The sequence below is a fragment of the Podarcis tiliguerta genome (genome assembly GCF_965153285.1).
Source record: "Podarcis tiliguerta genome assembly, chromosome: 12".
NCBI classification, from domain to species: domain Eukaryota; kingdom Metazoa; phylum Chordata; class Lepidosauria; order Squamata; family Lacertidae; genus Podarcis; species Podarcis tiliguerta.
The window spans coordinates 32,419,571-32,435,617 of NC_139545.1; the positions used below are offsets into that span (position 1 = coordinate 32,419,571).

General features: G+C 42.4%; 1 protein-coding gene across 20 annotated transcripts in view; it reads right to left on the reverse strand.

The window, feature by feature from the left end:
• The window catches only part of PPP1R9A (protein phosphatase 1 regulatory subunit 9A), a 135,976-nt gene that overhangs the window by 56,319 nt on the left and 63,610 nt on the right, over window positions 1-16,047 (reverse strand). For all 20 annotated transcript variants that reach the window (XM_083405325.1, XM_083405323.1, XM_083405336.1 and 17 more), the window contains 2 exons: window positions 2,013-2,145; window positions 689-809 (listed from right to left, as the gene is read on the reverse strand). In XM_083405325.1, coding sequence (XP_083261451.1) covers window positions 689-809; window positions 2,013-2,145 — 254 coding nt within the window. The remainder of the gene's footprint in view (window positions 1-688; window positions 810-2,012; window positions 2,146-16,047) is intronic.

Genomic DNA, 16,047 nt, shown 5'->3' on the forward strand with positions numbered 1-16,047 from the left:
AAGATTATTTTGTCTCAAAAGTAGAGGATCTGCGCACCATGAGCCTCCAAAACAAGCAAAATACTGCTTGTGCACTGAAGCTACAGCAAGTAGGGGGAGAATAGATAGCAAGTTTTCCCATCGGAAAAAAGGGTCCTCATACATTCAACAAATATGTAGCAGCTTGCTATGGAGACATACAAAACTTAATTTTACATACCAATAAATAAATCAATGAATGTATACAGCAAGTAAACCTCGAGGGGGGGGGGGGGATGTTACGTACTGTGAAAAGATAAAGTTGTGGCTAGAAATAGGAAACAAACAATATTAGTTCTGGGATGGAGCAGATTCCATACAGATCTCGGTCTGCACTGAAATCCAGACTTGCTGTGAGGTTAGAAGGATCATTCCCAAACGAGAGGGTGCTTTAATTCCCTTCTCACCCATGAAACAGTCCACCTGACAACGCTATTTGCAGAACAAAGCAACTTTTCAATGAACAGAAATGTTTGTGAGAACTGGTGGTGAACGTTCATAGGCACGAGTAGGTTTTCAGCCTTTTAGAAGGCCATACTGGGAATAGGGGCCTCAAGAAAACCTTTAGCTACAAGGTTTTGGATGAAGCCTGTGAACAAAATCAGACAGGAGCTGTATTTTAAAGCAATCCCAATCTATATTCACAACAGCATACTGTATTATTATTCACCTGCCATCTCTTTCTGCCGCTCCACCTTCTGTTACTGTTTTGACGAAAATGCCCAGTTTCTCAAGGCCTGCATCTGCTCCAACTCCCATTCCAATAATGCTGATGCCAAGTCCGTCTTCATCTGAGAAGCAGATAAATCAAAGCAGTTCCATACATTTGTTAAGCATTTTTCACACTTGGATTAGGACATTTTGAATCCTGTTCTCTCTCCCCACCTGAGTAAAACCTTCCATGAATTTTTTGTTTATGACTTTATAACTGCATGCACAAAGAGTAAAACACACATTGTCATTCTAGAGGTCACCCTCCCTAACTCATAAAGCCATAACATTTCTATAGACTTACAGTATTTCTTATTTCCCATCATGGCAGTCAAGTAGCCCCAATCGTTTTTTGCAATGGAAGGAGAAAGAAGCCTATCTTGCTCCTTCTGGCACGGCTGCCAATCAAGAAATCCTGTGTTCAAAGGAATTATGGCCCACTAATACATGCTGAGTTCAGGATACAACTAAAAAGCAGTTTTCCATAACAGAAATGGGGGTGGGGGACCAGTGCAATAAACAATAAGATCTGGATACCAAAAACCCTACTCACACATATCTCAAAGAGACACTTGGCAAATCTATTTTGACACTGAGGGCTCGTCCAGGCTTCGCTTCACACTGTGCTTGCCAGGCACAGTTCTGGGCTTTAAAGCTCTGTGTCTAAGTGTTTTTGCTTTTGTCCTGTTGCTTTTCCAGGGAAAACCTGTTTTTTACCACTGAATTGGAGCAAATGGCAATCTGGAGAAGCACCGGGATAAAGCAAAAAAACAAAAACTGCTCAGATATGGAACTTTAAAGCCCGGACTTGTGCCTGGAAATGTAGCACAAAAGGAAGTCTGAATGAGCCCTAAAAGGGGGTTTCTGAAAACAGTTTTGTGACTGCAGATATGAGGGGATCAACCCCTCAGGAGATTTCTTGAGGTTGACAAGGTTTGAAGCCAATGCTCTACTGCATACACTGATGTGAATTAACATTTTACCTCAACTGGATTACAATATAATATGATGATATGATATGATATGTGATATGATATGTGATATGATGATCATATAATATCATATAATATCATACTATATAATATTACTATTTAATATCCAGGAATTATTTATACAAATTGCACACTGCTGATTATTTATGAAATCCCCAGATATTAAGCTATGGCAGGTTTTTCATGACCCCTTTCTGGCAAAGTCTTGCAATTCTACCTTGCAATTCTATCTGTATGACACTTTATACATTAAAAAAATGCTTGGCAGCATAGCATTTGTAGAATGCATACCTTTTTCAAGCTCTGCTGGGAAAAGCTCCAGCTTCTCCACACGTTTTTCTAGTTCGTATTCTGCTGATGCAGCCACCGGGTCTACTTCATCATTTCTCCTGTCATAATCTTCATTAGAATATGTGTGGAAAACCTGGAAAGAGAGATAACAGTAATAAGTCAACTAAACCATCCAAAAGCTCACTTCTAAAACCTACTACTACTCTAGAGGCGAGCTATTACTTTCATACCCTGCTTCTGAGCTTCCTAGAGTATCTGGCTGGCTAAATAGAACATTGAATTAATTGAGAAGGGGGTTCTTAAAGCAAGAATGGAGAACCTGTGACCCTCTAAATGTTATGTGACTTCAGTTCCCATCAGCCCAAGCTTCCAGCCAGTGCTTAGGGATAATGGGAGCTGTGGTCCAACATCATCCAGAGGGTCAGATGTTAGCCACCCCTCTCTTAAAGGAAGTAACTGTTGTGCACATATAACTGTGTACATCAGTAATAACGAGGTTGCTTTTCTTTGGAGCCAGATGCAAAATGGTGGGACCATATTCTTAGAATTAAGGAACAGGGTCACTGTGCCTCTGAACACATTCTCAACTCAATAATTTGCTTTCCGTTCCAGAACGGAGGTCACAATCCTGTAACACAAAAATCCACAAAATGCTACAGCTTTTTTGTTTTGTTTTGGCAAGGTGGAAAGGAAGCTTTTCTGTTGTCCATATGATATAATAATTATTTAATAATTTAGAATCTGAACCCTCATTGATCTACTGTAACATACTGAGAGAACTACTAGTAGACCCCAATCCACCTTTTGTCCACAGCACCTCTTTAGGATTCAGGATCTTATTTCTGCATTAAGCAGATTTTCTTTCTAACCCACATAGCAACAAATCCAATACGTGTTCCAGAAAGAGCACCACTCTGTTCTTTTTAATAATGTAAAACAAAGGGCAGTTTAAACTTTTTTTTAAAAAAGCACTATCTTTACTTGAAAGATTCACAGCAATTTTTTAAAAGTGCATAAGATACAATATGATGGTGGTATCCAAACTATCACTAGTTTCATCTTTTAACAAATAACAAAGCTGTGATTTACTCATACTGTATTAAATAAAAGCTGTGGATAAATGAATACTACAGTATATATTACAGTAAACTGAAACCTTAGGTGCCGCATAAATTAAAACTTCTTGTACATAAGGCATTTTCAATAAGATGTTAAATATTGGATAAACGTTATCAGACACTCAGTTCTATAAAACTCACAGTGACATTCAAATGCCAAAGCACAACAGCAAAAATTGGGGTAGTCAAGAGTCTTCGTTCTGGAGGTCTCTTCTTAACCTGAAACTGTTCTTAACCTGAGGTACCACTTTAGCTAATGGGGCCTCCCACTGCCGCCACGCCACAATTTCTGTTCTCATCCTGAAGCAAAGTTCTTAACCCGAGGAACTATTTCCAGGTTAGCGGAGTCTGTAACCTGACGCGTCTGTAACCCGAGATACCACTGTACAACTAAGTCTAGATCCAACACAATGTAACAAATAATAAAGTCTGAGATCCAGGCACTAATAAGCATCATTTAAAAGGGGGGGATCAACACTACACAAAGAGAATCCCAAGCCCACCAGTCACAAATTCCTGAAACTGTATAGACTGACATTTAAAATCTTCCATGGAATAGGCTGGAATAGCAAACTCTGTATCATATTGCCCTGCCAGTCATGTCCTAAACTGGCATCCCATGTATTCACATTTCTGTCTGGCAGGAAAGGCCTAGCCATCACCATCACCTCACCTTCTTCAGGTGAAGGTTGGTGTTAACTGCATCTTCTCCAGCATCGCCCCCCCAACTATGTGGGTCCTCCTCAATGGTCGATTGCCCTTTTAGCTATTAATCATGGTCAGCACAAGGCATGGCAGCATACGGTTGGATAGATCAATACTCTGTGCATGCTCACTGTTTTTCCAGCCCACCCCCTCTTAAATAAACTTCTCAACTGGATTTCTGGGCAGTACTGGCCTCTGGGTCAAGCTCAAGGGCTGTTAAGTGTTTTCGCATTACTCAAGACGTTGTGGGCTACACCCCTGGGTTAAAGGGCGTGGGAGACCAGGAGAGATGATGGGCTGAAGCTACCAAGCAGAAGACTTGAGCTAAACTGGCAGTCCTTTTATTCCCAAGTAGACCACTGTAAGGCAGCAAGAATCCCAAACTGACCGAGAGGACAAAGAGGATGGTGAAGGCAAGAAGAAACAGAGCAGTAAACCCATTGCTAGTAGGCTACTCCACTGGGTTGGTGTTAGAATGTGGTGTTGCCATCCAACATACTCCCCTTGCCACTCCCCTTTCAACATCACCAGTTCTGTCAAAAAATAATGGGTTATTTGATTTTTTTAAAAGGAGAAATTACAGCTTCTTCAAAGATGAGAATTTGCAATGGTATCTATAATGAGGATAACGTTACTTTTTTGTGTAAAACATTAAGCTGGCTTTTCACATGTTTTGTGCTAAACTAAGCCCCCCCCCCCCAAAAAAAAAAAATACCAGGCTGCTGGGCATGGTGGAGGGCAGAACCCTATTTTCATACATTTCTCTTATAACACCTTAAAGAAATGATTTCCTTACTAACCTGCAAAAAAAAAATCCCAAAATAAATGAAAAAAATTAACAACAAAACTGAGCTATCATAATATACTGTGTGGGTTGAAATGCTTTATTTAAGGAACAAAGCTCTTCTCGTTGCATCAAATATGGGCTTCAGGTTGGCAAAGCGAACAACCACTCTGGATTTGAGCCTGGAATCCACATGCCTTCCATGAGGTGCTAAAGCTGTCCTGTATTTCTTGGCAGACTCCACCATCCCCTTCATACTGACAAGACTGTCAAGGAAACCTTACAATATTGCTGGGAGAATAAAGAAAGCAGCCGTCACTCAGGAGGCAACCCAAGGTAATAAAATAGGGTGCTGCTGTTAAGTAGCTAGCAATGGCCTCAAAATGGAAAGTGTATTTTCTTTTAGCAAAGTACTTGGTCTTAAGATCACTGCTAATTTTACTCTAACATGACGGCTGTTATTGGTATATGTTGGGCTGCTGCTTCTGGCTATGAATTCATTTCAAGATTTCACACCAGAAGCTAGCATTGCCCAGTCCATATTTCTCTGAGGGGAAATTAAAGAACGTTCTAAGTAAAGAAGATGCTTTTATTTGCTCCTGTAAAACTGCAAGAAAAAATTGTAATAGTCTTTTACTGAATGGTTCGGGTATTTCAAATACCCAATTGACTGAAATACCGTATTTTTCGCACCATAGGGCGCACCGGACCATAGGGCGCACCCAGTTTTTAGGGGGGGAAATCAAGAAAAAAAATATTCCCCCCCCCAGCACCAAAGAGCAGCGTACAGGCTGCGCACAACCTCTCCCTGCCGGAGGGGTTGTGTGCGGCTATGGAGGAAGCCAAGGCAGAGAGCAGGATGGATCCTGCTCGGTGTTTTGGCTTCCTCTTTAGCCCAGCGCAACCTCTCCTTGCCAGGAGACGCTGCGCAGGGCTAAAGAATCCATAGCCCCGTGCAGCCTCTCCTTGCCAGAGGGGTTGTGCGCGGCTATGGAGGAAGCCAAGGCAGAGAGCAGGATGGATCCCGCTCGGTGTTTTGGCTTCCTCTTTAGCCCAGCGCAACCTCTCCTTGCCAGGAGACGCTGCGCAGGGCTAAAGAATCCATAGCCCCGTGCAGCCTCTCCTTGCCAGAGGGGTTGCGCGCAGCTATGGAGGAAGCCAAGGCTGTTTTGGCTTCCCATTTAGCCCCGTGCAGCTTCTCCCTCCCGGGAGAGGCTGCGTGGGGCTAAAGAATCCATAGCCCCGTGCAGCCTCTCCTTGCCGGGAGACGCTGCGCAGGGCTTTCCTGGCTTTACTGGGAGGTGGGGGGATTCCCTCACCTCTCCCAAAAGCCCGCAGAAGCCACGCAACCCCTTTAAAGAGATCGTGGCTTCTCCTGGCTTTCCTGGGAAGTGGGGGAATTCCCCCACCTCCCGCAAAACCGGCAGAAGCCGTGAGCACTTTAAAAGGGCTGCACGGCTTCTCTTGGCTTTCCTGGGAGGTGGGGGAATTCCCCCACCTCCCGCAAAAGCCCGCTTTAGCCCCGCGCGCTCTCTCCCTGCTGGAGAGGTGACGCGCAGCTATAGAGACTCCTGCCATAGCCGCGTGTCACCTCTCCAGCTGGGAGAGGGTCGCGGGGGGCTGCTTTAGCCCCGCGCGCGCTCTCCCTGCTGGAGAGGTGACGCGCGCCTATAGAGGCACATGCTATAGGCGCGCGTCACCTCTCCAGCCGGGAGAGGGTCGCGGGGGGCTGCTTTTGGACTCAGTCTAAATCAGCTGAACTTAGTTCACAGTGAAATAAATGATACTTAAATTTAGCTATGACTAACTTATCCCATTGGTTTCAATATTACCTAAGATCAGCTAATTTAGTCTGGATCCAACCCACTGATTACCTTAAAAAAACTACCATTTTTTTAAAGACTTCAGATTTTTTTCTTTGTAGCTACACAACCGGTGTTCAAATATTGCCTAAATCCTGGCAATATTTCCTACATAGCCGATATTTTTGGAAATTATGCTGTATAAACAAAGACTACAATTATGAATTAATAATTAATTAATTTCACAATTGGCATTGAACACAAACAAGTTACTTAAAATAAATACTGAAATTAAGCAGCTTCAGTTTGCAAAGCTTCAGACAGAAAAGCCCTCTGAACTCAGTTTAAGGTCTTATTAAGCAATGCTAGGAATTACAGTACAAGGCAGTTGTTGTATCCCAGATAACACCGTATATGGTGTGTGTCATGTTTCAATACATTAAAAAATTGGCAGGTTCCAGGATTGTTCCATGCTGCTTTTTACACATTTCCTGGTTCCTTAAGTTTAGATATTTGGCTAGGGGAAAGGACTTGTTCTAGAAATATCGTGATTCATTCAGGGCTCAAAACTATAATTTTTCAAAAAAATGAAATAAGTAACTGTGGGCAGAGATAATCAGCAATAATGCCACAAGGAAAAATTAACACGATGTGCATGTGCAATTGAAGCCTCTCCATCACTGCCTGCAGCAAGCCTTTCTGTTGTCAAGGTAACAGATGAGTATGCTGTTCCATTTTATGGTTATCTCAAACCTAAAAGAGCATCAAAGTCATCAGGATAAGGAAAGGGAATCTTGTATTAAAGGAGAACTGTTCTAATTAAATTGACTGGGGGATCAGCCCTCAAAGCACTACCCTCACATGAGCTGCATTTACTTGAAACAAATAAGTGGTGATTGCATAGAAGCAGTGTTTTCGCTGGGTTGCCCTCCCATGGACACTTTCAAGCAACACATTTTGAAGCCTTAAGTCACTAGAACAGCGTGTATGTGTAGACATATACATACACACGCAGAAAATGTGCATGCTCCTTCAGCAGGCTATCACTTAACCTGGGATATGTAGTATATATTATCCACACCCATTTTTAACCCCATTTTGCCCTAGTGATAGCACAGAAGAAAAATGTATATACTTTCCCAGATGCATAATCGGTTCTCAAAAATCCAACAAATTTCTTAATAATCCAACAAAACAGATCATATATGCCATATTCGCCTTACAAAAGGGATTCACTTTATGGCAGTAGATCAAAAAACTCTGGGGTAGTTGTCCACCAGTCTTTTCCCACATAAAGTTAAAACCATTTAAACTGGAAAGCAGGAATGCACCTTTGCCTCCATTCATCATCTGGAATTCCAATAGTCAAATAAAAACTCCAAACGAGTAAGACAGACCCACATCAAAAACTGATCCAACTTTTGCTTTTGTTCATGCTAAACTGATACTCTTAGCCAACGAAATACATTTTCCTCAATGCTGTCTGTGTCCATTTCAATGTAAAAAAACCCACCAACTATACAGAATATGCAAACAGGGTATTGAGTATACTGACTATCTTCAACTAGTGGGTCAGGATTCACTCCAGAGATACTGCCACCATTTTCTTTTTGTAACCATTGAACCGAGGGAAACAAAAAGTGAGGAAAATCAGGAAAATTAGATACAAAGAGAGACAGAGATGCGAGTGAGAACACAGAAACACAGAGACAAAAATTGAACATAGACCTCATGCTGCAGGTTAAAGGCTGGGAGTCAAGTTGAAGACTACAAATGAAAATATTAAAGACTACTGATCTAGAGTGCAAAAAAATAAAATTAAAAAAAATAATGAGAAGCATATGGAGATCTGAATGGAAGCGGACTTTTAATACAAATTGCAGGTGGCATCAGTTTAGATTGGTGCATTGTTAGAAGCTTGGCATTCACAGACTCACGGTTTCAATTCTGATTACCCTGAAGCATTATTTTTTTCCATTCTGAGTTTGCAGTAATAAAACTGGTTTGTCTAAATACTGCAAAGAACAGAAGAAACAAGCTATGGGAAATATGGATCATAAACATCTTACTGCAAATCCTTTTCTCCTAAGTTATTCTGGTTTTTAGAAATGACATTTACTTTGTGATCTGGACAATTTTTTAATCCCCTAACACCTTGCTGGCCAGGACTAATGGGAGTTGTAGTCCAAAACAACTCCCATTGTTTTGGACTACCGGGGAGGTGGAGGTAGGGGAAGCATGGCTTTGTTTTTTGCAGTCTTCAGATCATGTGAAAAATGAATATAAGATTTTAGCTGAAGTTCATTCATTTTCAGCTTTGTATTCTTGTTATATAAAAAAGTGCGCCTAGACATTCCGTTGTTGTGCCTATAAGGGACGCGGGTGGCACTGTGGCCTAAACCACTGAGCATCTTGGGCTTGCCAATAGGAAGGTCGGCTGCTCAGATCCCCGCGACGGAGTGAGCTCCCATTGCTCTGTCCCAGCTCCTGTCAACCTAGCAGTTTGAAAGCACACCAGTGCAAGTAGATAAATAGGTACTGCTGCGGTGGGAAGGTAAACAGTGTTTCCGTATGCTCTAGCTTCTGTCACCGTGTTCTGTTGCGCCAGTGGCGGTTTAGTCATGCTGGCCACATGTCCTGGAAAGCTGTCTGTGGACAAACACCAGCTCCCTCGGCCTGAAAGCAAGATGAGTGCTGCAACCCCATAGTCGCATTTGACTGGACTTAACCATCCAGGGGTCCTTTACCTTTTGTGCCCATGACCTAGGTTTAGCTCCTAATTCTAACACTGGTGCAGCCCCCCAGGAAATCTTCCAAAGCAAGCCCTGCTGAAATGAACAGGACCTTTGCAAAAATGCAGATGTGTTCTCCCTAGCTCTGAAGAGGGTCAACACAGATCAATGTCTCAGCGGATTGTGTCTACTGGCAGCGCCGGTAACGGAACCTAAGTCTATCTTCAGCATATTGGTATCACATCACTTGCACATAAACGAACAATTAGAAAGCAGCAAAGAGGGTTATTGAAAAAGCTTTTGTACTGTCGTGAAAGCTGCCAGGTTGTTGTTTTTTTAAAAAAGGAAATATTTCAAATAGAATATATGCTACAGATCCCCAAGTGCTAGAGTAGTGCTTTCTTATTTTTATAGTGTAGATTTAACTCAACAGCACTGCAGGCAGAATTCAGTTTTGGCTGACTTGGGTTTCCACCCCCACTTCCTCCCCCCCCCCCATGACAGTTCTGTATTCTTGCTCTCCTTCCTGGGAGCACAGCGAACTGCATCCAGGCAAGATGTAAAGCTACCTACAGTAAGCAAAGGAATGTTTATCCTCTAAAAGCTCATACCGAATGTATTGCATTACATTTAATCACATCAGTGCCTCAAAAATCAGACAGCTTTCTATTCCTAGTAGTTTAGCTTCCTAATGCCTCCAAATATGGTAGTCAAGGCAAAACAGGATGTGATACAAGCCAAAAGTAGGGGTTTATCTGGGATATCTGCCTAACTGGTATGGCAGCACCAGCTGTAAATATAATTCAGGAAAAAAATAATGATGATTAGGCAGCAAACAGAAGGTCACAGATGCGCATGGGAACATCAGCTGTATAAGCAAAATATTTTTATCGGGCTCAGAACGCTGTTTTTAAAATCATGCTTCAAAGAGATTGTGTGGCAGTGTGAGGAAAATAAGCACCCATAGTTGTAAATCACTGAATGGATTTGTTTACTTTTTGTTGTTTTTTGTTGTTGAGCATATTGTACAATCCCATTATTTTCAGGGGAAAGATATGTGTATTTGTCATGCTTCTGCCTACAACCAAAGTAAACAGCAAAATGCCAAAGAACTGTTGTGTTCATATGATAAGGTTAAATCAATGTTTAAGTTCGCCTCCAGGTTCTGAAGGGGTAACAACACAATGAAACTAAAAATTATGGTCATGTTCTAAGCAAACACGTTTAAATCCCATTGATTTCAACATGTTTTTAAATCTCTGCCACTAAAACTCAATTCTACCTATCTTCATAAGCCAGTCCAGGATTTTCAGCCTAGAACAGTGGTCCATTCATTTCAGAACTTACCCTTTCACATTAATAATAACAACAATAATAATAATGTAATTATTTATACCCCGTCCATCCATGCTTTCCATGTATTCAAAATAAATGATCTTAAAATTAAGAATAAAGGTCAAAATATATTGCTATACTTCATAACTTTCAGTATATACATGCTTAGCGGAGAACTGGTCTCCACCCAAATAAAGGTAAATCATCTATTATAAACATAAAAAATGAAATAAATGGCTTACACCTCTTGCTTATGTTGGGCACCCTCCTGTTCTTTGTCAGGGCAGGGAGGGGTGTGCAGGCACAGATAAAAAGCCTTTTGTGAACAACAGATCAGGGAGAAAACAATGGGTCACATCCAGTGGGAGATTTGCCTTAGCGGAAAGTGCTTGCATAAGTCCCATCATCCATTTTCTGTCCGTTTCCCCCAACCCACTTTAGCCCCCTTTCTCCTCCATGAAAAGCTGCCACTGAGGGTTGGGAGACCCTCTGGAATAAAACTGGCATGGAGGGCACAGGCAAGATCCAAAATTTCTATGAGTGCTTCTGGCTTAAGTTTCAACAACCCAAACTGGTCATGAAATGCACAGGCTTCACTGGGGGGAAACCAGTTCCATTTGCAATGAGTTTCCATCTCCTGGTACTATTGCAACACTGAATCAGCTAAAAGGGCACTGGAACCTCTTTTTTACCACAAGTCAGAGGGACCGTGTGAGATCAGAACCACTGAGGTGCTTTTAAACCTTACCTCCCAAGCCTAGGACTCAGGCTGCTGCCTGAGGGAAGGGACTGTTTGAGAACCAACCAATGTGAGTTTTCATAACTTCTCAAGCCCACACACAGCCTGGGACCACTGTAAGGAGTTCAAACCTGGTGCTCCCAAGACCTGGGTCAACAAGGTCCTGCACTGTCCTGCACTTTAAGAGTTCTAAAACAGTGTTTCCCAAACTTAGGTCTCCACTTGTTTTTGGACTATAATTCCCATCACCCCTGACCACTGGTCCTGCTAGCTAGGGATGATGGGAGTTGTAATCCAACAACAGCCGCAGACCCAAGTTTGAGAAACACTGTTTTAAAGTGTTAGAATGACGTATACGACCGCAGGTGGGGAAACTGCATTTCTAAATATTTCCTTATGGAAAGAAAAAATCCCCCGTATAAATAGAAAACTAAACACAGCAGAGAAAGAAGAACTGGCCTGGCGTTTTCATGCTTTCAATGAATTTTCAAAGAGATAAGCACAGAGTTGAAGTAGTGGAGCCCTTTCTATTATTCCAGGAGACCAGACTTTAGCAGGACTGAGTTCTAAGGAAACATGCATCAGATTGATCGGCAAGGCAGCTACAGAGAAACTGCAATACGCCATCATGTTCCAGTCCCAGAGGCAACAAGGACTCCAGTAATTATAGCTCTGCTCTTGGAAACTGTGTAGGCTGCTCTGAACAAATGCATCACACCAATCTGAGGGTCACTTCTCACATGACAGATTAAGAGCATCGCTGTGTGTACAAATGAACACACGCTGTCAAAACTCAAGCAGTTATGTGCGTCTCTTTCGACAGGTATATATACAAATCGGCCATACACAACGCCTGCCCTGTGTTCTTGCTGCAGAAGTTTTGTGTACCCACTTCAAACATGACAGCACGCACCACAAGTGCACTCAGTACTCCCTAAATTCTCTTCCTCCCTAATCTGTGAAGTGGCTCTGATACAATGAGGAAACTTGGTATGGGAAAATTAAACTCGGTGGGAAGCCAAGCCTGCAGCAAATGGATAAACATTAACCTAGAACTTGGATCTGTTAAAAATTTATGGCCTGAAATAGGAAATAGGGCTTTGTGAACCATAGGGCTTCAAAGGATCAGAGTATAATCCAGTCCTACAAGCTCCTTGCACGGAGGAATGGAAGTTCATAAGCACATTGTTGGGAGGTAATGGAGGTTACATACTGGCAGCAGCATGAGAAGTGGATAAGGGCTGTTTATATAAAAGAAGACCAGGCTTCCACAAATTAGCATACAAATTTAATATGTTACTATTTCTCAGAGAAGAGATCTCAGTGGAACGCAGCCAACAACATCGGGCTCAAAAGCTGATTAGCTTTTGTTTTAAAAGAAATGCCATTTGTATGCTTTGGTTTGTCACACAATGGAGGATGAACTGGAGGTGGGGGTGAGGGTGGGAGATTACAATTAATATTTGCATTAGTTTATTTCGCATCTCAACATAAACAAAACACATGAAAGGAGATGTCCACAGAACTCACCATGTTTACAATGGTAGGTTTCACAATTAAACCAACTAGGTGTCGACATAAAAAGGTAAAGGACCCTTGACAGTTAAGTCCAGTTGCAAACGACTCTGGGGTTGCGGCGCTCATCTTGCTTTACTGGGCGAGGGATCCGACGTTTGTCCGCAGACAGGTTTTCCTGGTCATGTGGCCAGCATGACTAAGCCACTTCTGGCGGAACCAGAGCAGCACACGGAAACACCGTTTACCTTCCCGCAGGAGCGGTACCTATTTATCTACTTGCACTTTGATGTGCTTTCGAACTGCTTGGTTGGCAGGAGCTGGAACCGAGCAAGAGGAGCTCACCCTGTTGCGGGGATTCAAACTGCCAACCTTCCGATCGGCAAGCCCTAGGCTCTGTGGTTTAGACCACAGCGCATGTTTAGCATATTGAATGCAATGGGACTTACTTATGAGTAAACATGCATAGGATTGTGCTGTGAGAAAAACAGCTGTCAACAAGTTTTTTTTATAAAAAAAAAGTCAGGATGAATAAATGCAGAGCAAAGGGAGAAGGAGAGAGACACGTATAATTATAGAGAACTCAGAGAAATAGACATTATGTCAGCCATGATCTCATGGTCCCAATTTTATAAAAACAGTATTTTATTTCAGACATCATAGCGGTTCCTTACACCATTGAATTCTCCCACCTGCTTGGCAAAACAAGCATGTAAAAAAGCAAGGTCCAAAGGTGGAGCTTCATTTTGGAAGAACGCATTAAGAATGTATCAGTGCTTGATGATTTACTAATTATTAATCATTCATTGGTGTTATTGTTTTGAAACCCCATGAATGTTTTTTATTTCATTGCTTTTTCTCACCCAAAGGTACTCTCAAGTCATAATTCTGCCCCACCATATTATTAGACTGTGTAGGAATCATAAATTATACAGGCCTTGCATTGGAGTACCTTCATTTGCTTCATGATAATTTGCATGCTTGACCATCTCTCCAAAAGAAAGAGCTGTCAAAATGTGTTTCACATTCTGGCTTCCAAAAGGAGACACATTGCTATTTATCTTCTTTTAATTTATTTCCCTCACACACACTCCCCCCCCCCCCCCCGCTAAGTGCTCTAAAAGTAACTCAGGACAAAAGGCAAAATAAAATATTAAGGAGCTAGTGTTACACTCGCGTTGCACTTAAAAAAAAAAAAAAAACACACCCTTCACTTTAGGACTTGCCTTGCAAAAAATGTGTGTGTTTTTTAACTGGGTGGAAGTTCATGGGATTTCTGTACTTTTGTTTCACCTCACAAAAGAGCTGTATTTCTAAAATAAGCACCTGCAAACTATGCACAAACCTGCACCAAATGAAGCGAGGCAATTAGTACGTTTGCAAATTTCTGATTGCATCCAAAATCAGTCATACTCAGAGAAGACCCACTGAAATTAATGGAGATAATTAACTTGGATTCATTAATTTCAGTGAGTCTACTCTGAAAAGAAGGGACGCGGGTGGCGCTGTGGGTTAAAGCCTCAGTGCCTAGGGCTTGCCGATCGAAAGGTTGGCGGTTCGAATCCCCGCGGCGGGGTGCGCTCCCGCTGTTCGGTCCCAGCGCCTGCCAACCTAGCAGTTCGAAAGCACCCCTGGGTGCAAGTAGATAAATAGGGATCGCTTACTAGCGGGAAGGTAAACGGCGTTTCCGTGTGCGGCTCTGGCTCGCCAGAGCAGCGATGTCACGCTGGCCACGTGACCCGGAAGTGTCTTCGGACAGCGCTGGCCCTTGGCCTCTTTGAGTGAGATGGGCGCACAACCCTAGAGTCTGTCAAGACTGGCCCGTACGGGCAGGGGTACCTTACTCTGAAAAAAAATTAGTGGGATACAACCCCATGTACTTTTTAAAAGAGGAACTGATGCACATCATGCTACTAATGGGTCTGAAGACACCATTTTTCTTCTTCTTTGATAAATCCCAGAGCGGCAGCCAACTTTGCTTTTGCTGTAACAGAAACCGAGGCCCTTGTGAAGCTTTATAGATTTAACAACTTTATGATGGCATAAGCTTTTGTGGGCCAGAGCCACTTCATAAGATGCATGAGCTGATGCATGGCCAAGCTACACACTGCATTAAGATGTGTAACTGCATTGAACATATCTGGAGTTGTTGCAGTTCTTTAAATAGCAGGCACTATTAGGATTGAAACCGTGGTTGGTAAAAGGGGAGTTATGACTTCTCACCACAACATAAGTTAAGAAGAATACTTACAAACTTGAACGTGTGCAGAGGAGGGAGACCAAGCCGGACGGGTGGGGTATAAATAATAAAATTATGACGATGGTGATCAAGGGTCTGGAAACCGAGCCTTATGGGGAAGGGTTGAGGGAACTGAGTATGTTTAGCCGGGGAAGGAGGAGACTGAGAGGAGATATGGTAGCCATCTTCAAAAATCCAAGGGGCTGTCACATGGAAGATGGAGCAAGCTTGTTTTCTCCTGCTCCAGAGGGTAGGATTCAAGTTACAAGAAATGAGATTCCAATTAAACATCAGGAAGAACTTTCTGGTGGTAAGACCTGTTCTGGTGGTAAGACCTGTGGAACAGGCTCCCATAAGAGGTGGTGGAGTCTCCTTCATTTGAGGTTTTAAAGTGGAGGTTGGATGGCCACCTGTTATTTATGCTTTAGTTGAGATTTTGGCATTGCAGGGGGTTGGACTAGATGGCCCTCAGAGCCCCTTCCAACTCTACAATTCTATGAATCTATAATCCTGACAAAAGTTGCCTCCTTGAGGAGGAGCAAAAGGTAAGCAGCAAGTCCCTACAGAGCTGAGGAGCCCTATAGATCAGTGGTTCCTATCTGGTAGTCTGCAGACCCTAGGGGGTCTGCATAACCCACCCAGGGGGTCTGTGTCATCATTCACATAACAAAAACTACCATAGAGATATCAAAAAAAAATCAAAAGTAGGGGGCCCATGCCTTGGATTTTGAAATACAGAGGGTCCTTGGTACTAAACTAATTGGGAACCAGTGCTATATATAATTAATTATGGAAAACCAGACACATATTATTGCACATCTTCAGCATAACTTATAGTTTAATCACAAATTGGCAAACTGTGTACTCAGGAATGAATCCAACTAAGTCATAATCAGAGTAGATCTGTTGGAATTAATGAACATGATTTACATAGGTCCATTAATTTCAATGGGTGTACTTTAAAATTTAGGTGGATTCAACCCCATTAGTACAGAAAGGGAAAGATCTCACACTGGGACATGTTTGGTTGTGAGACCAACCACCAAGCCATATAAGAGAAAGCAAG